Here is a 27,554-nt window from a genome sequence, read left to right as displayed (position 1 = left end):
CAATATCAATGAGTGACCTCTCTATGATCCCTACTCAGGGGATAATCGCAGCTCCTCGGTTTTGTTAGAGAATTTGTGGGTATTAGAGGATAATAATTAAGTTGAATTTGGTCGAAGCACTGGCTATGCAATGGAATTAAAAATTTTGGCGTCACGTGTTAGTTTTTATATCATAGAATGTCACGTGATTTCCGCTAAATCCAAGATGGTGACGTCGAGTTTTGTCAGTTGAATACCTGCTGATGTAATCTCACATATACGGCGTTTTGTATCTGGCGGCGATATGGTTTCATGACACTACCTACAATTAAAGGTGTATATCAAAAGAAAGTGTTTTAAAATATTAAGTGCGTCTTATTAGATAGAGTAACATTCCAAAGCCGCCATTTGAGGTATCATCGCTAAATTCCGCTACGCAGTGGATATTTGTTACTCAATATTTTGCAATCGTCACGCACCGTCCAGTTTTGGGGATTTCCAGCCTTGCCTTGCTAATGTTCATGTGATAATAACATGTTCCGTGTTATAAAGAGCAGACGGAACCGTGATGCAATTTTAGTGTAAAGGGAACTGGCTCGTTGAAGGCAATCCCGGAGTAAGTGTTCGAAATGGCCTGTTAAATAAGAAATAATTCAATCAGGCCTTCCCTCTATACATCAGTGTAAATGTTTTGCCACCCACCGTCCATTAGCACACGTCAAATTTCGCTTCTTTGTTATCGAGTTTATTCAGCTAATATTTCTCGCTTTCACAGAACGAACATTCAAGATTTAAGTAAATAGGCTAGTAAATTTTACAGGATCATTTGTTTGACTCTGACCCTAGAGGAATTAAAAGAAAATATTCAACATTGGGAAAGTACAGACCCGCCACAGCAAAAAAAGACGGATATTGAAGAGCGAACCAACAAGGTTTATTTTGTTCGCTTTCCCATAAATCTAGCCAAGCTAAGAGGCAAATCACACAAAACTTTATTGCCAACATAAGTCACGCTGCCTCGTATTATCGGGCCATCCTTAACTGATGTGTAGCTACTCATGACGTCGTTTCCATGGGAACTGCCATGTCACTGGCTACTCTTCAAAACATTAATTAATTAAGGTTGAAATTTAATTCCCGCTTGGTGATTATCATTGGATTGTATTAAACCTGGAAATGTCGGGCTTAGGTGTGAAAGCACATTTCAGTCATCTGACCCTTGACTTGAATACTTTATAGCGAGGGGAGGGGGTGCTCAGCAAAGCATTGTGGGAATAAAGAAAACCTGGATCACTTGGGAAACGATTGTGGTGGTTCTCATACTTGTTGTTTCTACTCTTAGTCTACACTCTTGGCCAGTATCTGCAGGGTATTCTCTCCAGCCCATCAACCTGAGCTGTGTATCAGAGGATCCACAGGTCAGCTGAAACACTGACTATTTTGGTAGCACGGTGTAACGTACGTCATACACTCTTCGCTATTCAGGTTTTTCTCAGTAAGGGCTTAAGGTTTACAACTGCATGCTTTTCCCCTTTTTGCAATGCGAATACGTCACTTCTGCTTCGCCAGTCACCGCTGGAAATTACATAAAACATGCAAATGAAAACTGCTTTCATGTGAGCAGTCAGTGAATTGCTTTCGCCCCGGCCCTTTCTGACCCCGTTGCCGTGAAAAACGGAAGCTGCACTCAAATCGAGGAAGACCATTTTATAGACGAACATTTCTACAGGTTTGACATTCCATTTTCTTTCGTTCTGTTACCCGTAGACTAGGCTATCCCGAACTACACGCCCTAACTTAACGCAAAATTGCACCAGGTAAGGGTGAATGGTTTCGTTAAGTGTGAACAGAGGACGGCAACCTATGGTGGCTCATAAACGATGAAGTGTATCGCAATGTGCAGACAACATGGAGCTGTTCCATAATTGAATCTCACTCACTCTGACCACATTGTAACACTATAATGGGTGTCATAACCTCGGTGATCACAATTTTTCTAATCTGCACTGAACTTTCCCGCATTGGCCCGCTCTGTCTCCCCACTGAACGATCCAACCGTGTGACGCCCAACTCCGTACACTTACCGTGCCCTCATTTTCACGACACAATCGATGTCCATTGACGTAGTAGCAACAAATGAGTGATTATGTTTATTCTGCACTCAGCATTTTTATTTTCCCGAACAAAACGCGGACACATATGCTTGCAAACAATAACTTTTGTTATCTACGTTTGGCGATTATCATTTCTGTAATCACTTAGTTTCCATTGATGTTACAACTGTTATTTATAATCATCAATTTAATTGGTCCGTAAAGGGACGGGTGTGCATCATATTGTATTTAATTCTTGCTCTACGCCTCTTGCTTCGGTGAGGTTTTTTTACTGCCGTTAAATGTAAAACCTGGTGCAGTCATAGACCCTCCAAATGTCCATGGTGCAGTATATCTGCGTTGCTGTGATCATCGAAGTCACTGAAATAACGTGTTACATACACGACTTCCAGCCAACCGCTGTAGAAACAATGTTGTCCCTTTGCAGGTCGCAGCTGTCGTCAAAAAAATATTGTCGATGAGCTGGGTCACTGACATGGGCATGCCAGGCCGTACTGGGGTGTGCTGACGCCACAGAAAGCCCCTGCATTCGCGAGCGCTGTGTTTTTGCACAAGTTGGGTCGCCCCTTAACCCCTATGCACAGTCGTGCGTAACACCAGTGGCAATAAAGAAGTATCAGATTACACAATAGCAAGACTGGGTGATTACTGACTTTGACAATGGCCGGGCATACGGCATTTATTGCACTACCACTGACAACTATTCATACTGAGCTACTGGTTTCTGATCGGCCGTCGTGATTAATATTCGTGTTTCTGTGCATCCCTTCAAACTCGATGACGAATCTTTTACATTAGTTTACCGATTCCAGGGCTTTGCAAGAGATACACAGCTTTAGTGAATTAGTGAATTGTGCGAACCGCTTCGAGATCATGGACATCGTAAGGGGAATCAACTGGTTACACAGTTGACAAACCCAACTCAGGCAATCTGAAAATGCTGAATCGCCTTCTTCCTATTTAAAATCGATAACGCTTCTTTACCTCTCCGTGGTAAGAAGATTGGCGCGGGGTTTATCCCCGCGTGGTTGCTGGGCTTGTCCCTGTCTTTTTACGTCAATCATTATTATCGCTGTACTGCTGTAGACTGTATGACACGCAGTGACGTTGCAGCTTGGAATAAGTTAATAGACCGCCAAGAGATTGAAATTTCCAGTTTAAGTTCCCAAGATGGTCGACATTCAGATTTTATGCCAATTTGTAAGACTTTTGACAGAATCGCCGAAAACAATTGCTCACATACATGCTTTCTCATTTAGAAAGTGTTCCCTCATATTTTTTGTCTACTAATCAGTTTTGACCCTCCAATTTATCTGCACTGCATTCCTGGTGTACCTGCAAATATAATGGTATGATCTGTATGTATAGACGCATGTGATGTATCACAGTGTAGCTGGAGCCAAGATCGACTCATTTTTCATCGTGTTTACGTTATCAACCCATACTGCATCAAAATCTCCGTGCACGCTGTTTATTTTGTGCGAACGGCAATTTTGAGCCTATCCTGGTCGCTGTTAATGTACACCTGGATTACTAAGAACCCCACTTTGTTATTGTCCCGTTCGCCATAATCGGTATGTAACTAGATTTACTCTGGTTGTCGTTTTTTTCTCTCAGTTGAAAGAATTTCTGTAGGTTTTCGTCTTCACGGTTGATGTAGCATCTGACAATGCTAGGATTAGTACAACTATTGGAGCTTCAATTCTCTGATTTCAAATGAAAGGCATCATACCAGGCACTCCAGTGACGGGTACTTTATTTTTAACGTGAAGTGACGACACCGCTGGACTTCGTTTGGTAGTCAACCCTTCCTTTCGGCCGTCCAGCTGGCACGTTTAATCGAAACGGTTTAAAAACACACAGCCCTGACAGCTACGAACTGCCTGTAGTCATAGCATTAGAAAGGCAGAAGGCTTGACTGGCTATAGTGGTAGTTATCTTGAAACTTGCATGAGCTGACCAGGTATCGTTCGAAATGCTGACTTAGAGAACGGACGTACCAAACTCGAGATAACTCGATTGCGCTAATTTGCATGCGAAGTCCACGGACCGAAAGGGTATTACTTGTCACCCTGTCATACGGAGAATGTCGTCATTAATATTTTTCTCCACATACTGATATAAAATGTAATAGTAAATTTATCATATTTCACAGTCCTGTTGGATTTCGATACCCTAAATACACACAATGGGGATCCCGTGTCTCTGTATCTTATACGGATTCCGAACAAGATTATGGTTTCCAATTGTCAGTTTGAAAACATGACTAACAATATCAGTCATTGATGCCATGTTATTTATGCTATTGAAAAAGTGATTGCATAAGAACAGCATCTGCATATCTGTGATTCAACATGGTGACATATACTGCCTGTTTGTCTGAGCACGGTTACTCTACCCCAATAGTGAAGAGGGGTGTCGTTATATGAAGATGTAATCATATCACACATATTTCGCTTGATAGACTACCGTTGTGTGTAACTGTCATTATACGATGTTCAACTGTCTACTTTCATTGACAATAGTCACCGCTTTTTTTTAGCCGGTATTAGTTTTCATACCGGCAGATTCCAGAGACCCATTTGCACTTTCAAGTGGACTGACTGTCCATGACTATCATGTATACATTTTTTTTCAAAACCGTAAACGCTTAATTGAGTTTTTAAACTTTGATTCTCTTGGTCTTCTGTTTTAGATTCAAGTCATTTGAAACCACAAGGGGTGCCATGCTCAATCACTACCCCGAGGAGTAGAACCCCGATCAGCTATCAGGATTTCAAAGAACTGGAAGAGCGGGCAGAACGGGCAGAAATCATGTCAGTCGACAACAACAACGATACCGAAGACTTGTCGAAAATTTCTTATCACGGTAGAGGGCCAAAGCTCTCTTCTGATAGTGCAATTGCCATGGAAACGGAGGAAACAGACTATACACCATCCGACGTTATAAAGGTCGATAGAGTTTACGCAAAGGATACAGCTAGCAAGAAGAAGAATAATTTTTCAACTCAAATCGACTCGGCTTCGAAATCATCGAAAAACCGGGCTTTGAAAATGCCTTCAAATCACCCGAGAAACAATGTGAAGCATGCCGATCGGAATAGAGGTGAAAACTTCACGGCTTCGATCTTTCAGAAATTGGATATTGTCGGGGATACCAGTGAACACCGATATCCATGGCAACGGGATGTGTTTGTACAATGTGACTCGACCGATGTTCTTAATCAGAGTACACAAACGAGTCAACCGTCTGTGGAAATGTGCGAAAAATGTCGGGCAATGCGGAGCTATGTCGACGGGATCCAATTGTCGAGATCGCCGTCGCCGAAATCAATTCTACCCGGCAAACTCCCGATGGAAAACGGGATCAATTTCAGAAACTCAACTGTCAAAGTTCAAGCGGTCAGACCACAGGTGTCAGAAGGTCTCAATTCAGAAGAGGATTCACGGCCAAATTCTGTGAAACAACCGAATTCTAAGATCGTAGATCGGGGTGATCAGTCAGCGTTCACCTCGAGGGGTAACACCTCAAGGACTTTCTCAGAGTCCTCCATCAACAATCGATTCCGAGACATGTATTTTCGGCATATCCAGCCTGGGCAGGCCACGAAATCTGCTGAACGACACCGGGCCAGCCCGTTAGATAACCTCAGTCAGGAGAACTCAGACAACGAAGTCTCGTCGCGCCGTTCACAGAGACCGAGATTACGCACTGCCGAGAGCGTGGACTTACCGATAACTGGCACGCAAGCGCAGTTAATGGATTATAGGTCGTCGCCATCACCGCCCATGTCTCCAGCCGAATGGGTAAGTTTTTTCGGGAGTATGAAAACTATGTTAGAGTGTCCAATAGTCAATGTAGCACATTTTAGTCACGACATATCTGATAAGATCATGATTGCATGGCTAATTGGTTTGCAGTGGGGGATTTTATTACATTTCTAGGTAGTTGTTTTATTTGGATTTTCAATAATTGATTGATTGATGGACATATAGATTTATATCATAGGCATTTCAGTTGGGGATGTAATATTCGATATCGCTCTAATGTAAAAGTATGAGTTTCCATTAAAGAGTTAATATGGCAACCTAAATCTGTGGCGACTTTGAAACCTTCGCTATTTCCGTCAAATAGAATCTAGATTTTAAGGTAGTATGCGCCTCGAAAGTGAAAGACTTAAACTTTTGCTCAAACTTTCCTCAATGAAGCTTTCGACTATTCTCTTACCAAATCAAAAATAAAAATCAGGGGTCACCGTACAAAATATGGTACTAGAGAGACAAATTACTTGAGATTTCTCGACATTTGAAATTCAAAATGGCTGCCATCCCTGTGTTACTTAACTCCATGGGGACAAATATAATTTTCGATTTTCGAAAAACTAAGACGGTGAAAAGTTTTTTTTACGCCAAGAGCTTTTAAATAACTCCCACAAGTGGTATATCAGAAAAGAATTGGAAACTTTGAGAGTCAGAATATCTTTCCTTAAAACTACCTTAAAACTTGAAACTGTCGTGTTCCCTATGCGCGCGTTACAACCTGGCGACGTTCTCAGCGATTTTCGCCTGTAGTTCAGATATTTGAATCTGTCGTAGTTGACATCATACACAAATCAAATGAAATTGTGGCAAGGCGTATGAAAAAAATGCGTGTTTTCGTCAACAAGCCCCCGGGAAATAAAGTAGGTCAGTCGGGATTTTTTTATTTCAATGTGACCCTTCAAAAACAGCAAAACTCGGCAAAATGACGTTATTTATTTGGTCTAAGTATTTTTAAAACTTGCATTGGTTCAAATAGCGGCTCTTGGCTTGAGTAGAGCAAATATTTAACAGTGTGTTGTGGGGGTCCTTCTATCACTAAAATATTATATACCGCGAACACTAAATATGAGAATTGATATGGGGCATAAAATTTGCCAATCACATGAAAAAATAAACAATGAAAATAAGATCTAGTGTCGTCATACTCCATGTGTAGTACATGTACGGAATCCGTGCATGGGTTGTCATTCACATACAAACTGGTTTCATTTAAGGTGTACATGTAAGTGCGCACCACATAAATGAAAGTGAATTTTTGCTCGACTTTCGGCAACGATAATTTTAGACGATTCTCTCTCACAACCAATAATTGAAATGGACGTCGTTGCGCAAATCTTAGAAAAACAAGCTGCCCCCACCGCCACCTCCCCCCGTCGCCGCAATATTTACCGATATTTGCAATGCAAAGTTGTCGGTTGTTTATGTTCAATTAAATCGATGGGGAATATTAAATTTGTATTCACACAAAACAGGATAGTAAAAGTTAATAACATTTCGCAGATATCAAAACAATCCTACGTAAGCAGTGAACCTGTGAAGGGTTCATCTATTCTGAACGTCAAAAATGTGTTCTTATATCGCATTCTACATTGAATCAATCACCGTACAGACCAACAGACGCGTTTCTTCTCTCGAAGTTTGTATCTCCGGAAATAGGTCATCGATGTCCTCAGACTGGCCCCAAATCACCGGCGTGCAGGAATATTTTTGTGCACGCAAGATATCAATGACGTCTTAGATTGAGAAAACTTTTCTCAACGAGAGATTCAGTTTCGCTCGCGTGACGCTGGTGTTGACAAAGAACGTGTAATCGCAATGAGCGTCGGAACCGTGGGCCATGACCTTCAGAGAAATGTTATCATTCGTGAAGTTTGCTTATTATTCTGAGGCAGCACGAAGCTTGGAGTGAAATCTAGCATATTGTTTACCTATGTGTTTGCACACGTACTTCAAACATTGTATATTGTATTATAGAAATGACGTCGCCAGAGGCTTCATCCGATATGACATATGTCGTAGAATACGGCAACAAAAAACGTGTCTCGTTGCTACCGAGATGTTCGCTGAATTGAATACACGGAGCTCGTCTCAAAGCTCCGCGACACAATGAAATTGATATGAAAGCTACACAATGACGCGAGTGATTTAATTTGTTCATTTCATTTCAGTTCAAGACATCAAATTTACTTGAAAACAGCGCTATAATTAGAAAACACACGCCGAATCTGTTAAAATGATACCACTGGCGCCCACTCTGATCGAGGAACGGCATACTGATGGGCAAAAAACGAGGGAGCCAGTTTGGAATCGGAGACAATCACTACTCACGCCATCTATTTATTTCTCACCCGAACGTGCCCGTGCAATTTCCAGTAAAAGCGGATGATTTCTTCCTAATTTGCGGAAAAACGGGAAAATCGCCTCGACTGTTTTCCATCGGCGTCGTTAGTCTTATAGTTCATAATGTTATCGAGAGGTTGCGTTGATCTGTAGTTTAACGATCTTGTTAACCTAAAGAAGTGATCCTAGTTGTGGCCGACATGCTTTGTCCTCTGTGAGACTGTCAACTTTCATCGCTTGATTGACTGCCGATCGTGTTGAAAATTCTAAGAGCGACAGACAACGAAATCATGTTTTGCACCCGATGCTAAACATGTGTAATTATATAAGGACAAATTTTCAATTTTTAAACTTCTTTTTGTAAATTTTGTATCATGAAAAGCATCGTGTGGATCCGTGGCGGTAACCGCCTGCCAATGAAGAGTTTTTCGGGGAATTGCTTATATAGCTTGGCATTCTCTAACCAGCTGAACGAATAGTAAACACGGTGCCTTATGAAATTTTAAGGTTTGTAAGGGAACAAACACGAAATTGAAGGGAGAAACCTCCCGCCCGATTTTCTTCATGCGCTTAGCTAACCGGAATTTCCTGTATTATAACTGGTAAGCCGCCATTTTCCCCAACATCTCTTATATAATACCGCCTTTTATCAAATGCATTGCACTTCCGCCAGCGAGTTTATTTTTCAGTGTTTATTTTCAGGCATTTTTTTCTCGGAACGTTTCTTTCTTCCAATCTCTGAATTTGCGTATCGCGTCTATCCATATGAACGCCCCCTTTCCCGCTGTACCCGGCTTTCGTATTCACAGACGTGTACAGTAAACTGCCAGGACAGTACTCACCACTCATTCTGTGATTAAATGCCCCTTAGGGCTCTTTGGCCAATTTTTAAATCGGTATTGTATAAATTATAATGGACAATCCAATTTCTAGCCACACACGCTCGATGCTTGTGATGGCGTGTGCATACGGAACCGATTTAGTCCATACCACTCGACACTCGTCAATTGTACAAATAATAGCATTCATGTCGACCGTCAGGTGTTACGCGGAACTCGGAGACTTCTGCACGTCATCATCATGTACGTGTAAGCACACAGACCTCGAAATCTTAAAACTCCCGGAGACTAACAGGTAAACTCAAAAAAACTAGGTAAATATACCATATCTAACAAACAGACCCATGGGAAGGTCGTTCAGAACCTGTGAGTTTATGCCAACGTACGGTACACACATCCTTGTCAAAAGGGGAAATCGCTGTCTCTGTACGTGAATTGAACGCGTTTTCTTTGTTGTGAAGATATTTCTTTATTGTTCTGCATTTTAAAAAAAAGGCGAAGTTTGGTAGACTATTTGTAATGAGGATATTTATTTATTGTTCTGCATTTTGAAAAAGGCGAAGTTTGGCAGACTATTTCCAGATCATTTTTGGCCAACGATGATGTAAAGTTGTCGTTCCGACACCGAGTCGAGTATGGCTTCCATAAGGAAGCAATTGTAGTGACGCGATTCAACAGTGTTTTAGACCCAGTCCTAGATCATACTAATCTTGCAACTTCAAGACATGGAATAACATGGATGTAAGCTGAAAGCCTTCTTTGCCGTATTTCAATGATTTGATAACTTGCTATGCCTTTTAATGATTTTCTCTTTGAATTTCAACTCCTTTTAGGCGAAGACTCAGAACTCACCAATGAGACAAAGTCCACAAGTTTTAGTCACGCATGCTGATGACGGCGACTCGTTGGACAGCCCCTTTGCTGTTGAAAGTTTACACAGTAAGTTAAACTCTTTTGTGCCGTTGTAGTGACAGTTATTTTTGTTTTGTTTTGAAAGAGAGATCGACTTTCGGACTTCGTTCCTCGACCAAACTTTCAACTCGATCAATAGTTTTCCCCGAAACAGATATTGTAGATGACTTGATTATGAAGAAAAAGAGCAAAAATATTGTTTATTATTAAAACCCGTGCCTCCAACGAGATAAACTAATATTCTTTCGCCTGCAAAGATCGACCATGCAACCTCTAACCTGGTTGGTCTGCAAATGGACGGTACGAATCTCTTCTAAGTGCTGCTTTCAAACCCATTATAGAGTTCAGCATGAACAGCTGATGAGGCACTTCAGAATATTTTAAGAATGACTACACAGTGCAAGTCATTTAAACTAGTTTAAGTGACCATCGTCATAGACAACTATTTGACAGCACTTTAAGTGACAAATCCCATTATTATTATTATTATTATTATTATTATTATTATTATACTATTATTGCTGTTGTTATTGGGAAAATAAACGCTTTGTGACTATGACTTTGGAAAATTTATTTTAAAAATTTGTCTTTTCAGAGATACCCTTAAAATAAAATTTTGGTCGACGTCGCAATCCGACCTATTATTCAGATTATGATGATTATGTAATATTTTAATTATTATGATCATGTTGTTGGTTGTGGTTACTCTTGTTGTTGTTATTTTGTCAGTAATGTTTACACCCTGCTGAAATCGCCGTCATCAGTTTTATCATCATCACAACATCATTGTGGTCTTCGTCATCATGGTTATTACCAGCATTTACATCATGACCATGAATTTCAGATTCCATTTGCCTGTACGACAGGTTGTCTATCGCGCATGCGTGGCTAACCTCTGACCCCGGCACTCGGTTGTTCAGACTTCGAATGAAGTCTAATATCGATGCGTGGGATTCAAAAACCGTGGTATAGTTCCCGAGGCAAAGATAACGACCTTTAAATTATCGGTAGACATCGTCAACTCAACTTAGTGATATTCATATTGTAAGCCATGGAATGATATGACACACGTGATTTGTGGATTGGCCGCCATGTTGCACTCTATTCAGATCCCAGAGTCAGCTATAGATACACACTGCCATGCATCTAGCACCCGTATTATCACTTTCATGACAATCTCCGGATAAATTCATACGACACTTGTAGGGTAATGGTTTCAAATTCTGATAAAGGAACTTGTTGTTTTGTGTATGTAAATTGCACCTTGATACAGGGTAATTCATTACTTTGCCAAGAAATTAGATTCTCTGACTTATAATGTTCACATTCACTTGGTGAAGTCGGATATTTGTTCAACTAATGAATATTCCCGACAAAATAGTGATAGCCATGCCAAATCATGATCAAAATCTCTCAAACTCAGGGATCAAATCAGTTTAATTATGCTTTTATTGTTTCTCTGACATTGCCGTCGACGGAAACATACAGTGATTCAAGGTTACAAGCCGCACGTGCTTTCAGAATAAATGTTCTCAACCCTCTGATGAAAAGTAATCAACCTTGGCTTTGATTTTCGACAGGTTCACAAGAATCCTTGGTCAGTGAGGCGAGTTCGTTAACCGTTCCACTACCCGACACACTGCAAACAAGGGCTGCCTACAATAAAGACAGTATGGTAAGCGAAAATAACTGTATTATCATTGTACTCAATTTCCTTGAAAACGTCATGCATGATGAGGTGCCAGGTAGTTGAACCATCACGTTTTCCATAAAATAACCCATCCCAATTGGTTTTCTCTGCGATTTCGTATTCAGCGAGGCAGGCGAAAGTAAATTCCTCGAATTTGTAAAAACAATTTCACTGAGACTTTTCGTTTACATCAACGATAAGCTGACGGCTGTATTCAGACTCTCCTACGTGAAAGAGAAGGCATCACCCGGGCAGCTTTCCCAGTCACCCGTAGTTATATTTTCTCAGAGAAAAGAGAAACAAAGTTTATGACAAATATTTAAAAAGCCGGCAAATAAACACCTTTGTATAATGTTAAACTTTTGCGTCCATAAGTGTGTATCTAGCGCATTATTGCTGGTTTGACCTCAGTTTCACCGTGGCAACGTCCGGGTCACAGAGCGGTCATACGTTGAAGAGCCCATGTATCGACGGTTGGCGACATGGATCATGTGTACGTCAGTACGCTCTCAAAATCATGTCGGTATTTGCACTACAGCGCTCTTCAAAGTGAAGTGGACTCGTGAACGTCGTGTGGTGACGTGCTAGTGTTCTAAATGAGGTGTGAAAACAAACACTACCCTTACAGAAATGTATCTACTAGAATTTCTGCCTGTATGTATTTCACATGTCGGTAATCTCATTTCATCATGGGCCGGCTCGGCGAAATTTTCAACCGACAGAGTTTATTCTCCATTACCTCGAGAGCGATTACCCTACGATACATTTGATGTGCTGTCGTCGATGGTGGCAGATACGAACACTCGGCAATCGAAACTGCTTTCCAGCTTCTGGAATCTGTCAATCATAATAAGCTGAGATCGCCGTTAACAGCGTTACAGATGCCAACGCACTGCGACGTTGATATCTCACTGGATCGGTACAGTCAGAGAAAAATCATGGTTTTACAGCAACGTTTATTTCGTCACCTTCCCAACCCTTGTGTTTGATCAACGACAAGAGAAAATACTAGGTAACCTCACGTATCCGATCTGTGGAAGAGCATATCATAAATAGCCAAATACTGACAGAAAAGCCGCGTTTCATTGTAAATACACATAAAAAAATCTCTCCAGATTGCACCATTAGTGGCGGTTGTAACACTTTCCCACTGTTCAGACAAGCTAAACGTGCTCTCCATTCAGAGAGAACGAGTTTGTGTGATCACAAAGCAAACATACGACTACTTCCTTCTTCCAAGACACTATTCTTCTGGACACGCAGACTTGCCAACCCGATCTTTCGTTTACATAAAAGTCCTTTAATGAGAAGAGCCAGTCTAGTTTTCAGGTAGAAATCTGTCGTCTCATCAAATACAACCAGTGGCTAGTGGATATTATATATATATATATATATATATATATATATATATATATATATATATATATATATATATATATATATATATATATATATACAAGCACACACAATGTTTATTAATATTATATGCATATGTATAGCTAAGTTTGATGAAACTACAATGTACATACATTGTATGTATCGACATTTGTCTCATCAAACTTCGCTATACACATGTATATAATACAATATATGTATATAATACAAAATATGTATACATATATTATTACTTTGTACATATATCGACATTGTTAATATCGATATATTTATACGTAATGACGTATGTCTATCCATCTATCTATCTATCTATCTATCTATCTATCTATCTATCTATCTATCTATCTATCTATCTATCCATCTATCTATCTATCTATCTATCGAGCTAGCTAGCTAGCTAGCTAGCTAGCTGGCTGGCTGGCTAGCTGGCTAGCTAGCTAGCTGGCTGGCTGGCTAGCTAGCTAGCTAGCTAGTTAGCCAGCCAGCTATCGATAATCCATGTGCATATGTACACATACATACAACCGCTAATGTAAAATCACAAAAAAATCAATGGAACTGAACCTTCTACGCTCAGGGTTGATGTAAGCATACGAGTTAGAATTATGTTGAGAAAGAATTTAATGGACGGGACGAAAAATTTAGATTTTAAAGTTGCAGAACAAAGGCAAGCCGAAATAGACCGAGATTATTCTGTGTTCCAGTTATTCAATTTCGTGGAAGATTTTTTCCCCATTTGAGGCCCGTTATTTTACGGTTTGATGAGATAGAAAAATGTCGTTCATACTGTTAAATTTTAAAGGCAAACCGAAATCCAGCAATATCGCTTTATCGACTCTCTTCATCGAGACCTACCTCAATATTTATTTTCCTTTATTGAAACGAAGTCCATTGATTAAGCTTATCGTCCATTGTGAAAAACAATGAGAAGAGACATTTGTTTCCATGACAATTTAAATTGCGTGCTGAATTATTCTCTGTGCGGCAGACCGCTCGACCGTATGCTCTGAAACTGTGAACGAGGCAATTAACTCTGCCGCTTGCTTATCCACAATGATATCGATCTTGATAAAGTTCCCGGTGAAGTTTCTAGTAAAATTAAGAAGCAGAGAAAACAATTGAAAGGTCAAGAGGGGCCAATCTTAATCGATCATGAAAATTTATGCGATTGTGAATAAGCTAAGAAGATGGCTATAAAAACGGGTCTCACATAGCAAGTGACAGCTTTTTCACGATAGCTCACTTGTATACTGTGCGTGTCATATCAAGAGCTTTTGTCACGCGACTGAGAATACTACCCGTGCAAAAAATACTGGTACTTTCTGATGGTCTGTTATTTCAATTGATTTTTATCCTCAGAATTTTAGAGGGCTCTCCATTTGATCAACCGAGAAAGATACATTCAAGCATAGACTGAACACATGCGGTGAATCCCATTTTAGCCGAGTCAATCATTTCTTATACGGAGCTATTGAATGTCACGGACTTCGTGCGCGATTGATTGCGCCCAAAAATAATATCTGTACAGTTAAAGCGTGACTCCTAGCTTCGTGTTCGCTATCGAAAAGTTCGAAGAATTGTGAATTTTATCGTTTGACATTTTCTATATAAAAAGTTAGTTCTCAAGTTTCCTTCGTAGCCTTATACTCTTTCCAGTTTTCTTAAGTTATTTATTATCGCAAATGCTGGTGAAGAGCGAAATGATTTACTTTTGACAGTCAGTGAAAAGAGTTGCATGTTCCGAGATGAATCAGCTTAATATCTATTTTTTGTACATCGTTCAATTGGCGCTGTCACTATCTCTTATCTTCATACCACGGCCCGTCACCTGCTGCGTGCCTATCGATTACCTGTGTGTGAAACTTCATCGCTTCTATCATAGACAGTGGAGGTCTTCCCCCCTCCACTGTCTATGCTTCTATTCGTGTTGAGGCGCCCCGATTCCACCCACAGCTCAAGAGAATGAAGCGTGAGCCAATGTCACTCTGTGCCTCACAGAAGACCCATTTGTCTGCAGTCTTTTCTTCCCCGGCGCGTTTTATGAATGGCGGGAATTGTTCAGGTCGAGATCGGTAGTTCGAAGATTAAACGGAGAATGTGTCAGACTGACCTATTCAGAAAGTAGCGAGATTTATCAGTTGGAGGAGACTCCCTAATCTTATAAACACAAATATGATTTCCGTTTTTAATAATCGAAACCAGGTCACCAACAGTATTTTACGGAGGAGTCGTGCTTTCCCGGTCGCGGTGACGTTCGGATTTAAAGAATTCTCTCTTTGTATTTTTACAAAACTAGGTGAAATGTTCGTCGGGATCGGAAAACCAGTCCGACGAGGAAGACGATATACGTCCACCTCCATCGGCGTTTCGGAGACGGCGAGGGGCTATGACGTCAGAGACATTACGCAATACTTTACAAGTTCAGGTGAGAGCTGCATTGAACGCAGCCAGTCACGTTTGCGTTCAGTCTGTACTTTTCTATAGCTGTCTGCAAGTTGAGACATTTTTTTTGTGATTGGCTCAATTGTGACAAACACGTAAAGGTAACGTTAGCTTGTCATTTTGACCGGTAAATATGTGTTTCGTCAACGAAAACATGTTTTGCGAATCTGGTAGTCAAACTAAATGGCGTGAGGCAAAAATTTTGATATCGAAACGAGGCGTCATAGCCAGACCATCATACGGATGGATGAACACGACGCCATTTAGACAGTAGTTTTAAAAGACACGCTCATGTCAACGATGGAAACGTTAAGTGACAAGCAAAGTAATGTTCTTATTTGTTACAGAACGCTCTCCCTGAGGAGTCTGAAGGCAGTCCTGGGTATGAAACTATCATTTACGCTTCAAATAACAACGGATGATTGAGCGAAAAGTTTGTGTATTCTATGAGTTTTACCTTATATATAATCCAGTCAATAGTTGAAAGAAATAAGGACGGAATGCCAAATTCGTGACACTCGCTGACAAGGCGAAAAAGTACCAGATTTAGTCCGAGGATCAATTTTTAGGCACATCGTGATTGTTTCCTCTCTCAGAGCATGTGTGATTTTGTGATTTTGTGTCGGTGTTGATATGACGTCTGAATTATGTAATTGCTAAATGTAATGCAAAACTCAAAACTCAATGTTGGTACAAGCATAAACTCAACTTTGTCTAACTTTTCTCTGCAGACTTGAATCCCGTCGACCCAGTGCCCATATCGTCAGTCTGCCCTCCCTGAACATATCACCCGGCGATCTTCACGTGGTCGATGGCGTGCCAATACCCGGACTTGAACCCGGCACAAGTCAAGTTTTAGCAAGTAAGAGAAAATAATTAATTAATGAAAAGATTCAAAGTCGTATTGTTTTAACACCTTTCCGCCCACATTCGGGTCAGTCACAGTATAAAGATGTTTCCGTGCCCTTCGTATTACGTCGGGGGAGGGGGGGGGGTAGGGAAGCGAGGGAGAGATACATCAATCAATAACGAAACCACTAGCTTTATAGCTTCGATAAAATGCATTAGGTGTCACCCAAGAAAGAAAGCATGCAAAACTGTGTACAATGAAGCCTTTGGTAAAATCAATATACCAAATATGTGACCATTTTCCTGGAAAATGTTTCAGCCACTAGGGGAAATGGCGTCCACAATCTCCCATTCAAAACATGCATCACGGTCAATCACCAATGACCCAGTTTTTTCGCAAGAAATTGTGAAATCGATATTTCTCATACTGACTTTCCTAGAGTTTCTTTGCAAAAATTAAAACGTATTTGGATTGTAAATATGTCGATTGACAAGTCTATCAAAGCACGGTTCGATAGTTATGTTTTTTATACCACGTGTATCGTATTTCATGGACAGCTTGAATTAGGTTTGAGCGCTCTTCTGGAGGTTTATGTATGTGTGTGTGTATGTGTGTGTGTGTATATATATATATATATATATATATATATATATATATATATATATATATATATATGTATGTATGTATGTATGTATGTATGTATGTATGTATGTATGTATGTATGTATCGACAGTTTTGAGCGTTAATATCATACTGCCGAATTATATTCAGCCTCCGTTCTGTCCCTTCACAAGCTGTTTTTCCATTTCCATATTGGTAAACATGTCTTTTATACCCGTTCAAAATCAAATAAATGCATTACTTAGAAATTATTAACGATTTCTTCATGATTTACGACGGTCCTGCGGTGAACTCTTACCATGGGAATGGTTCCACATGATTGTTCTGATAAGATATTCGGATTGTTGTTTGATTAATGTGCTGTCTTTACTATTTTATCATACAAGTAAATCCATTCTGAACAAAGCTGTCAGTTACTTGAAGCCTGCCTTTGATATTTTTCCCCGAAAATCTGTGCCAGGTTTGACGTTGTTTGAGCGATGAGTTGTCGACGGTGCCCCGGTAACGAATTCATTGTCACTCTCTTCGGCCTCCGACTTAGCGAAATAAAAAAAATTACCAGCCTACATTTTGTAATCAGTGTAACGTGGCCCGACATTTTCAATGACACGTACGTACATCTTCCCTGAAAATGATTAAATGAGTGCATTTTCCCAATCCCATCACGTGGGAAAATAATCAAACACGATGATTTCCATGCTGCTGTAGGTTCTTGTTAGTAATTACGTCATTTCTCCTTTTATGTGAAGGTCTCTCCGCAGGATACTTTTCAGGTAAATCGAGCAGCGTCCCACGCATGCATGTTGCCAGTAAGATGCAATGCTATTTTTCTGCTAATACATTGGCCTGTAGTAAATACTAACTTGTCGAAATCCGATCCGAAGTGAAATTGTTGTGTGGGCGAGATCAACCGCCAGCGACCGGCGAAATGTAAATATTTCTATATGTGAATTACCTTTAAAATTCAAACCTCAAATCAAGAACGGGAGCCAAGTACGGAGTCAAAACATCAATGCCATTTGGAACAGGGGAAATGGCGAATCCTGAGACGATATTTGGAACCCAATTTCCTCTTTTCATTATATCCAGCGCGGTGAAACAAAGGGACTATTTCGGCCAAAAAAGACTCCGCTCGGCACAAATTTCCTATCTGCCTCCGATGCTAACAAGAAGGAGTTGCCATTTTCAACAATTTGGAATCGGATTCCGTTGAAAAAAATACACCTCATGTGCCTAACCAAATATTGAAACAAAAATGCAACCTCTCACTTGCTCCATAGTATATAAATGAAATAATCCAAGAATCGAAAAATCACCATACTAACGGCCTTTATACACATTAATCCTATATGCACTGCACGTTGGCAACGAAATGCATGTTGTACCTTAACTCTACAGCTTAAAATACTTCGGGTGGCAAATTTGACGTTTTTTAGCCATCAGAAAATTATCCACAAAATCACAGAAACGATGAAGTGTTAAATGTAAAATCTTAATTTTTGTCATTGACCATGCACAATTCTAATCCGGTTCCATTGTTACCGGTATTTTGCAACGTGGTAACCCTGTGTATGAACTTATTTCTTGAACAGAAAGGGTTTCTACTCATTACAGGTTATTTACAAGGAAGGAGCGAAACATATGATTCATATGGGTCTCTCATAGATTGCCAAGAGGGTAAGACACATCATAAGACAATTTCAAACAAACGTTCATTTTGATGCTGGCCTCTCGTTTCTCCAAAATGTTAACGACAGTCAGAAATATCAAAGTCAACAAAGCTATTGATCTCTTAATAGTGCAATGCAATAGGTAGCCTGAGATTGAAGCTAGCCGCTTGCAACTGCTTTACACTAACAGTAAAAACCGATGACGTATTCCTACGTATTGCGTCATCAGAAAATGCTGACTCATCAGTAACTGCGAATGCACTCGCCGTCAGCCTACTAATATATTCAGCATTACAAAGTCGTGGAACGGCAGTCCTCAAGCAGTGGAGTGGAATGACTACGAAATATACGTGTGGGAAACTGTTCTATCTCAGTGTTAGGAATGCAAGCCCTTGTTCCTATATCAAATGCAAAAACGAAACTTTCTTTTGAAGAATATCTTTAACAAATGAAGTCACGTCTCATTGCAGAAAACAAGAAGTCATCCCGATCAACATGGACATTGAGAAAAACGAAGGTATGACATAATGTTCAACCAATTGAGCTACATTAGTGATTTTTTATTATTAAGGCAGTTCGCGCCTCGACAGTGAAAAACTTACACTTCAAACTTTACTCGAGCAAACTTTTCAACCATTGTCTTTCAAAAATTAAGAATAGAAATCGGGGGTCACCGTTCAAATTTTGGTACTAGAGAAACAAATTACCTAACATCTACCGACGCTTGAAGTTCAAAATGGTCGCCATCCCTGTGTTAAGTCTATGGGAAATAATAAACTTTCGATTTTCGCAAAAAAAAAAAAAAAAAAAAAAAAAAAAAAAAAAAGAAAAAAAAAAGATAAGCCGGTTTTTTTTTATTTACCCCATAAGCTTCCATATTGCGAAGTGGAAGGCCGAAAAAAGTATTGTAAAAGTTTGAGAGTCTGAATATCTGTCGCCGAGGCGCATTCTACATGAAGTGAAACGTTGAATTATGTTTACACAGACATGGCATAATGATCCGACAATTATCCATTCCCATGTCCGTGTTTAAACTGACAGATCTGAATATTTTTTTTTCGCAGAAAGAAAAGGAGAAAGACAGGGAAAAGACGTCGTCGTTGGAAGATTTGAGTCAAGTTTTAAATAATATCAAAATCAAGGAAATCGATGACTTTGACTTTGCTAAGTACAAGGTATACAGTTTTCTTTTTTTTTTAAATTCATTGACTTGCGAAGTACTATTGCTTGCGGACGAGGTTTTTTGGTTTGTTTACAAAATACTTGCTGTTGGCAAACAAAAAGTAGTTCCGGTCACAAAGTACTTACAAGAACGAGTTTATTACAAAGTCATGGTTATGTTTTTCGTGTTTTCACTGCTGCAGTGTCAATACAAGCGGTAAACGCGCGCTTAGGTGCAAGTACAGGAAACATGTACTAGAAAAGTCGTTATCTATTTTGTTGACCTTTGCCATTCACACTTCGGTGAACTTACACGATACCAGTGGCTCAAACCAGTATAGTCAACATCGTCACAAACATGCTTTCAGATTATATTCTTACATCGGTGCCGACGACGGAAAATATGATCTTGCGGGCACCACAGTATGTCGTGATCCGTTGTGACATGCCTGAAGGTTTTATCGGTACAACGGCGTCTGTGAATGCTTTTTGTCTGTCGCAAAATTTGACATTTTTGCTGTGCGTTGCTTTGGGACTCGTGCGCATTTTATCGAATACAGTTCGCTTTTACGTCATAGGCTGAAGATCAACAGCTATCCCTGGGCGTAAGGGTTCTTTTTTAAATAGCCTTGGGCCTTGGGTCTTCTTTCTTCGGGCCATGCTACGAACAGAGGAAATAAATATCAAACAAACTCCCAGGCGGGAGACGACTATCACAAAGACATCTCAGCGTCTTCATTGCGGATTAAACCTTTCAAGATGGATGTCTGGCAGGCTTATTTTTCATAAACATAGTGACACTTTCTGAAGGCTTGGTTTCGAATTTTCACCATCCTGTAAGATATATGATTACGAAGTAAAGACTGCATGAAAGGAAAACTACGAATACCCTCGTGCATTGTGTTTTTCTTCTCTGCTTAATGTTCCATTTTCTAACCTTTGTAAGAACAAAATATACTGTTCTACAGCTGTTTATCAGAAGTACTTTGATTGCGTTCGGGACATGTATGGCAATGTTAAGAAAGAAAATGAATTATTAAATGATGGCGATATACTATTCAAGGTCTGTACTTATTTATTGTCTTCACTGTGCTGTTTATCGTCCCATTTCATGAGACCGATGAAGTGCTTTCATACATTAGACTAAATTAAGATAATAAGGGCCCCGAAAGTGAAAGACTTAAACTTTTGCCTAAACTTTCGTCAATGAAACTTTCGACCATTATCTTAACAAAGCAATAAAAATCATCGGTCACCGTGCAAAAGTTTATACTAGAGAATAAAATTACCTAAGATATCCCGATATTTGGAATTCAAAATGGCCGCCATGCCAGTGTTAACTCTGTGAGGAAAAATACATTTTTCGATTTTCGAAAAAGTTAGACGTTGAAAACTTCTCTTTCATCAAGAGCTTTCAATAAGCCTCCACAAGTGGTTGATCAAAAGAGAATTGCTAGAATTTAAAAGCCCACATTTCTGTCCCTGAGGCGCGTCCTACCTTAAACCTTTTTGGCACAGTCTGATGTTAGTTGTCATCCTTCTCAAAATAACCCTCATCTTCATACCGACTTGTCCTCCCCAGGGCATGCACTGGTCGGAGTTCTTCGGCATGGATAAGACGCACCACCCGATTCCAGAGACCGAGCTGAAGCGCCGAGAGGCAGTATGGGAACTATTCAAAGGTGAATGCGTCTATCTACTGGATCATCTGATGGTGTTGCGAAACGTAAGTATTCCTATCGCGATCTCAGTATTCTTTCATTTTGATGGTACTGAGTTATCGCTTTTACCGGCCCACCCCATCAAATAAATAGCAACTTGGATATCATTTTCTATCGCATGAACATCTGTCGCATTTCTTTTGTAGTTTGTTTAATATAAAGTGTCATTGATGTCAATATGTTTTTGCAGCAAATGCTGTTACTTTTCATTAGATGGTGGCTATTTAGTCGGCATATTAATTGAGTGTTCCATTTACCTGTCGCACTGGCGGTCCTCCAACATATGTTGTCTATTTATGACCACTATTTTCTTTCTTTCCTCCAAAACAACAAAATAGATCGTTAGTGGGGATTTCCGTCGAAATGAGTGTTGCATTGTAAACTTTCCCACGAGAAATCTATTATGGTTCCTGGAGCAATTTTCCGTTCTAGTTGCCCATGGAATGACAAATCTGGGAAAGCAATATCGTTAAAACGACGCCCGTGTTGACAACGCCCGTTGATCACAAAACTCATTACGCCGTCTGCATGTGCGTTTTGCACACTGTTTGCATGAAATGAAATGTGTCAGTTTTAATATTCGCCTTAGTCAGCTTTAATAGGTAGAGAAAACTCGATCAATTCTTCCCATTAATTGGTAGCTTTGCAACGCGCTTTACCAAGGAGACCCTACTATCTCCTTCAAGATTAAGTTTGATTTAAGTTTGTGGCGAATTATTCCATCCGCCGATGCCCTTAAAGTTAACGTATACAATTACATGTAGATGTTAAACAGTTAATATACAGGACGGATGTTTTGTTTCTTGTTCTTTTCCTCTGCAGGTATTTCTGGAACCCATCAAAGACGTGCAATGTGAGGGCCATCTTATGTTTGTGGAACCATCGAAGCTATTTGCCAATTTGGACGAACTTTGTCAGGTAATCGTCGGAATACGGTGTTGTGAGAGAATGAATCATGTCATTTATTGATGTGTTCACAGATTAAGTAGCGGCAGCCCAATCATCGTTTAAAACATCTTCCCCGACTTCGCCAATTATTTTCTTTATCGGCGCTTCTTAAAACAGAAGCCTTAAAAGTGCCGAGTGAAGAAAGGATTTTTTAAAGATATTTCTTTAAATTATATTACACTGACCGCGCTCTGTCATTTATTCCACCGTCAAAAATCAACTGATGAGTTTATTCAATCATTCTGGCACGTTTCTGATTTATCTCATTGGCCACAATGTGCCATAGCTCTGATACGGATCAAAGATCTCCACAGCAATAGCAATGGTAATCGACCTATCTCAACAAACATCATAGAGGCAGTGCAATCGAAATATTTTGCAGCACAATAACTTTTGTTATATTCGTTGAAGACTGATGTATGTCACCCTGGGTCGGGGCCTCTTTTCCTCACAGCATTTCATCAAAAACAATTTTCACTGAGCACATATACATTATGTAATGTATCAAGAAACTCCTCGCGCATTTGGCAGGTGTTTCGAAATGTTCAAAACCCTCGAACGGAGAAGCCCTGGGAAGTATCGATACACAGAATCAACATGCAGAGAAAAAGTCAGAAACAAATCACTGACATCCTTGAATCCAGAAACGGAAGGATTGATACGCGGGAGGGCTAAGTACACTGGATATCAACGAACGGGCATATCATACGTTACGTCGCTTGCTCGATTTTAAGTGTAAACGAGCATTTGATGCATTCGATAAAGTTAGCCTTCGAGTGATCCTGGCTCGTTTCGCCGTGCTAGGGAACTTATCTAATAGTGATGATTTATACGGCTAAAAATGGTTGAAATGCACCGAGGACAAAATCGCCATAAATTATAACAGTTTCTACTTTTCACACATCGTTCACTCGGTAAAATAATTCCTTGTGTAAACTGAAAAACCGATTCTATGTTACTGAGATATTTTTATGTGCCAAGTCGGCATTCTTTACATAAAACTGATTGCTTGTAAACGTCGTTGATACTTTGATGGAGTCTGTATCAAATCTTATGATGAGGCCATTTAAAGAAAATTCTTTGTTTGCTGTCCTTGGTTTTTGAAAAAACATACCAGCCATGGAAAAAACAAACACACTGACAAAAAACACAAGTGTATTAACATTAGCTCAATTTTTATTTGGTTTCCTTTTGAGAAATAATAATTTTATTTATGATAGCGTTAACATTGTGTTTGTTTTCTTAACTTCCTCTGAAAACCTACCAGCACGCGGACGGCAAACAAATAATTTTATTCAAAGCGCCTAATTAAACTTCACGCCAACAACATACCACCAACTGTGTATTATATAAATCATGATTTAAGTACTGTTTCTTACCGATTTCACAATTTTCCCGTGACAATATGTGTCCTCCAACGTTTCCCTGACAGGTCACAGTTACTTTCTGCCAGTTGCTCGAACGTCTCTTGTCCAACTCCGAAGATTTCGGCAGGACGGAAGCCATAGTTACAGCGTTCACGACGGTGAGTTCACGCAGAATCCCGTGAGAGCAGCACTTTAGCGTCACGAAAAATATTTTCTTCTTGACATCCAGCTTTCTCTTTTGACTGCAAATGTGCGATCAGGTCGTTCTATTCAATAGATGCAGCTCTTTTTTTAACCAAAAGAGAAGTAGCTATAACGGATAATATTTATTCGCTTACATGTGAGTGCATGATTGTGTAATGAACTGCGATATATATATATATATATATATATATATATATATATATATATATATATATATATATATATATATATATATATATACATATATATGTGTGTGTGTGTGTGTATGTATCTGTCTGTGTGTTTGTGAGTGCATATATCTTTGTGTATGTATATGCGTAAGTACGCGTGTATATACATATACATAAGCTTATATGTGGAGAGAGAGAGAGAGAGAGAGAGAGAGAGAGAGAGAGAGAGAGAGAGAGAGAGAGAGAGAGAGAGAGAGAGAGAGAGAGAGAGAGAGGGGGGGGGGGGTGCTGTGGAAAAACGATCTGTAGCCAACAATGACGGATATCACACGTACTGTAAACCTTCTTTCAGAAGCTGAACATTAGACATTCTAAGGTACTTTTGAGAGTAGATGGATCCGTGGTGCTTGTAAATAAGAGCACAAATTTTACTGCAACTATCATTATGCCTTATTGCAACATGAATTCCGACGAGATTTGACAAAAGACGGTTCTCGCAATTCTGGCATCTCATAAAAGAAATCCCTGGAATGCATAAATAATTCTAACTATTGAGCTTGCAACACCAAGTCCCAGCAACCACGTCGGAGACGGCAGGTTGCCATCACGACCAGCTCATATTTTTTCACTTGCTCTCCAAGTACTAGAGTAGGCTTACTTATTGCAATCTGCATGTTATAAACCAAATGGCGAGAGTCAAGGACCTTTTCCAAGAATTCCCCCCGGTATTTTAAGAATTTCATTAATAAATGATCAGCCTACTAAAGTATGCATTAAACATGAGAAGACTGAGTGGACGGGAGTATTAATAATGAAGAAAATACTCGAGAGTGGACGTCGCTACGCTGGGACAACAGCATTCAATGTTTCAATTCAAATGCTTTGAAAATGGAACAAATGGCTACGATTGAATAATTCTGGTTGTGGAAAACTGGCAAAATACTGACAATGATTCCATTTATTCAAAATAATCGTTTTCTTTTTGTAATTTTTTTTTGCCAGTTTGGTAGCCGAGTATCACCGGCATATCAACGTTATTGTCTTAACTACTCGGGTGCCTTGGCATATCTTGAACACATCAAGAAACAAGCAGATTTTCTGGACTTTCTGAAGGTAGGGCTCAAATGTGACTTGCTCTGTGCATTTCCATTGTGACATCTTTAAGCCATGGAGTACATTGATTTCCATATCAACAATATTAGAAGTTCATTTCTTTCACTTTTTAAATCTGTATGCTGTTGACTTATTGGTGAAACTGCCATATAGTGCCTTTCCCAATTCAACAAGATATCATGAAAAACAGACTGGACAACAAGATTTCTTGGCTTGTATACTAGACTCAACTCCAGGATCACTGTACTCGGCTATATCACTATTCGAACAGTGATCGAGTCAGCCAAAAGACAACTGCAATTAACCACCATACTTAACTACTAGACACATGTTCCGCTGGACAACTAGATTAGCCAGCTCACTGCAAGTACTGTGACCACTGCTTTGGCCGAGCAGAGTACATGCCCCTAACACTGTATTTAAATGAAGTTCGGTCTTTTTTCAGTGGTGTGAGCAAGATCCACGATGCAACAGATTACAAGTTAGTGACCTCTTGGTGGCGCCAATGCAACACGTTACAAAGTACCCACTCTTGCTGAAGAATATCCGTAAGAAAACTAAAGACAGCGAAGAGATACTCTCATTGACTTCTACCGTACATATAGTGGAGAATTGCCTACGTAAGAGAATCTCTTCAACTTTTACTGCCTGTTTTACAGCCTCTACTTTCTGATAAATGTTAAGGTTAAACTATAAAGAAGGTCAGGTAGCGAGGAAATCATGCAAGCAAAAAAATCACGACCAACGTTATTAGCTCCCGTTCAGTGCATGGTTATATCTCACAGGAAATAGGAAACAATGTGTGTCAGTCGGAGCCTGTCTGTCTGTCTGTCTGTCTGTCTGTCTGTCTGTATATATGAATGTATGTATTTTTGATACTTTGTTTGTTTGCTTTATCAACATTTTTATGTTTGCACGCACGTATGTAAATAGCGGAAGCCCACCATACCCATGTTTTAGCAGCTATCTCGATTTTGCTTCCGATCTGGTGGTGTGCTTGAATTGAAACATATCATTTTCGAGAAGTAGGGCATGGCACTTATCTGGATAATTTCCAACGATTGGATGGGCGATTTTAAATAAATTGGCGTGGCAGTTATTTAAAGCTGGGTCAAGCAATTTTTATAGAAAATATCCCTGTTGCATATTTTGTTGAAATTGCTCGCCTATGCACGGGGCCGTTACCACTCTTCATACCTTTAGGAGGTGTTGAAGAAGGGAATTACGCTCAAAGTCTTTAAAATGGAAAAAAGATGCCTATAATAAGCCAATTTAAACGTAGGTGAACCATTTGGTCTCATGATATATATTACTACGGAAAATAATATTAAACATGATATAGTTATCCAACATCGTAGTGCTCGACAAAGGCGTTAATGAAGGATCTAATTCCGAGCACAGAATAGGTGTCCATATATTAAAATATGCTCGTTTCACTTCAGGCGAAATGGAAGGCAAGGTGAAATGGATCACCAGCTTTGAGAGGCTACGTGAATTACAATATCTCATATCTTGGCCACCTGTTGAAGACATCGATACCAAAACGTTTGTGCCGGAGGTGAGTCTTGCTGAAGAATTCATTCGACTAAATTTGAGTTGAGAAATGTGCAAGGTTCCGTCAGTGTTGAACGAAATTACTGTCAGAATGCCAGTTGATTGGCGTGTCGCTTTTCATACGTTCAAGCCTGGAAGATGTAGAATTACCCACCATTCCATCGCGCCGCATGGGCTCACGTGTCATGCACTTGTACTCAATTCTACTACACTCCAGTTTCACTATTTCTTACAGACTGAAACATCAGACATCTTATCATAAAGGGACAAAGTCGCCCATTTTTCATGAATTTTGTTTGATACGAGATACTACTTATATTGTTTGACATGTTGAAAGATACTGAATGAAGGGGTAGCCATGCATATATTCGACCCAAATACATGAAACCATCGCAAAAATGAATTAATGGTCATGACCATTAATTCATTTTCGTGCTGGTTTCATTTAATTTGTCTAAAACCAGTGTCGAATATATGCATGGTCACCCATTCATTCAACATCTTTCAACATGTCAAACAATATAAGTTGTATCTATAGTATGAAAAATGGGCGACTTTGTCCCTTTAATTAAAATAACCCTGTTTTAGATAGAGGTGCCACTGCTGTGTAATCCCAATTCGAAATTTGAACAACAACTTCTT

At 39.7% G+C, this 27,554-nt stretch overlaps 1 protein-coding gene across 19 annotated transcripts in view; it reads left to right on the top strand.

Annotated features, from left to right (window-relative positions):
* The window catches only part of LOC139135665 (pleckstrin homology domain-containing family G member 7-like), a 111,455-nt gene that overhangs the window by 79,603 nt on the left and 4,298 nt on the right, over nt 1-27,554 (top strand). For 5 of the 19 annotated variants that reach the window (XM_070703202.1, XM_070703209.1, XM_070703198.1 and 2 more), the window contains exons 2-17: nt 4,789-5,900; nt 9,928-10,033; nt 11,587-11,681; nt 15,388-15,516; nt 15,881-15,915; nt 16,265-16,395; nt 17,754-17,813; nt 18,619-18,681; nt 19,145-19,191; nt 19,739-19,849; nt 21,418-21,561; nt 22,379-22,474; nt 23,937-24,029; nt 25,248-25,358; nt 25,804-25,978; nt 26,801-26,916. In XM_070703202.1, the coding sequence (XP_070559303.1) occupies nt 4,789-5,900; nt 9,928-10,033; nt 11,587-11,681; nt 15,388-15,516; nt 15,881-15,915; nt 16,265-16,395; nt 17,754-17,813; nt 18,619-18,681; nt 19,145-19,191; nt 19,739-19,849; nt 21,418-21,561; nt 22,379-22,474; nt 23,937-24,029; nt 25,248-25,358; nt 25,804-25,978; nt 26,801-26,916 (2,624 nt within the window). Of the gene's footprint in view, nt 1-1,244; nt 1,438-1,595; nt 1,709-3,472; nt 3,668-4,788; nt 5,901-9,927; nt 10,034-11,586; nt 11,682-15,387; nt 15,517-15,880; nt 15,916-16,264; nt 16,396-17,753; nt 17,814-18,618; nt 18,682-19,144; nt 19,192-19,738; nt 19,850-21,417; nt 21,562-22,378; nt 22,475-23,936; nt 24,030-25,247; nt 25,359-25,803; nt 25,979-26,800; nt 26,917-27,554 lie in introns of those variants that run through there. The other 14 variants (XM_070703204.1, XM_070703199.1, XM_070703210.1 and 11 more) reach the window with 8 other exon arrangements.

The sequence above is a fragment of the Ptychodera flava genome, chromosome 6 (genome assembly GCF_041260155.1).
Source record: "Ptychodera flava strain L36383 chromosome 6, AS_Pfla_20210202, whole genome shotgun sequence".
NCBI classification, from domain to species: domain Eukaryota; kingdom Metazoa; phylum Hemichordata; class Enteropneusta; family Ptychoderidae; genus Ptychodera; species Ptychodera flava.
This window is presented reverse-complemented; position numbering and strand designations above follow the sequence as displayed.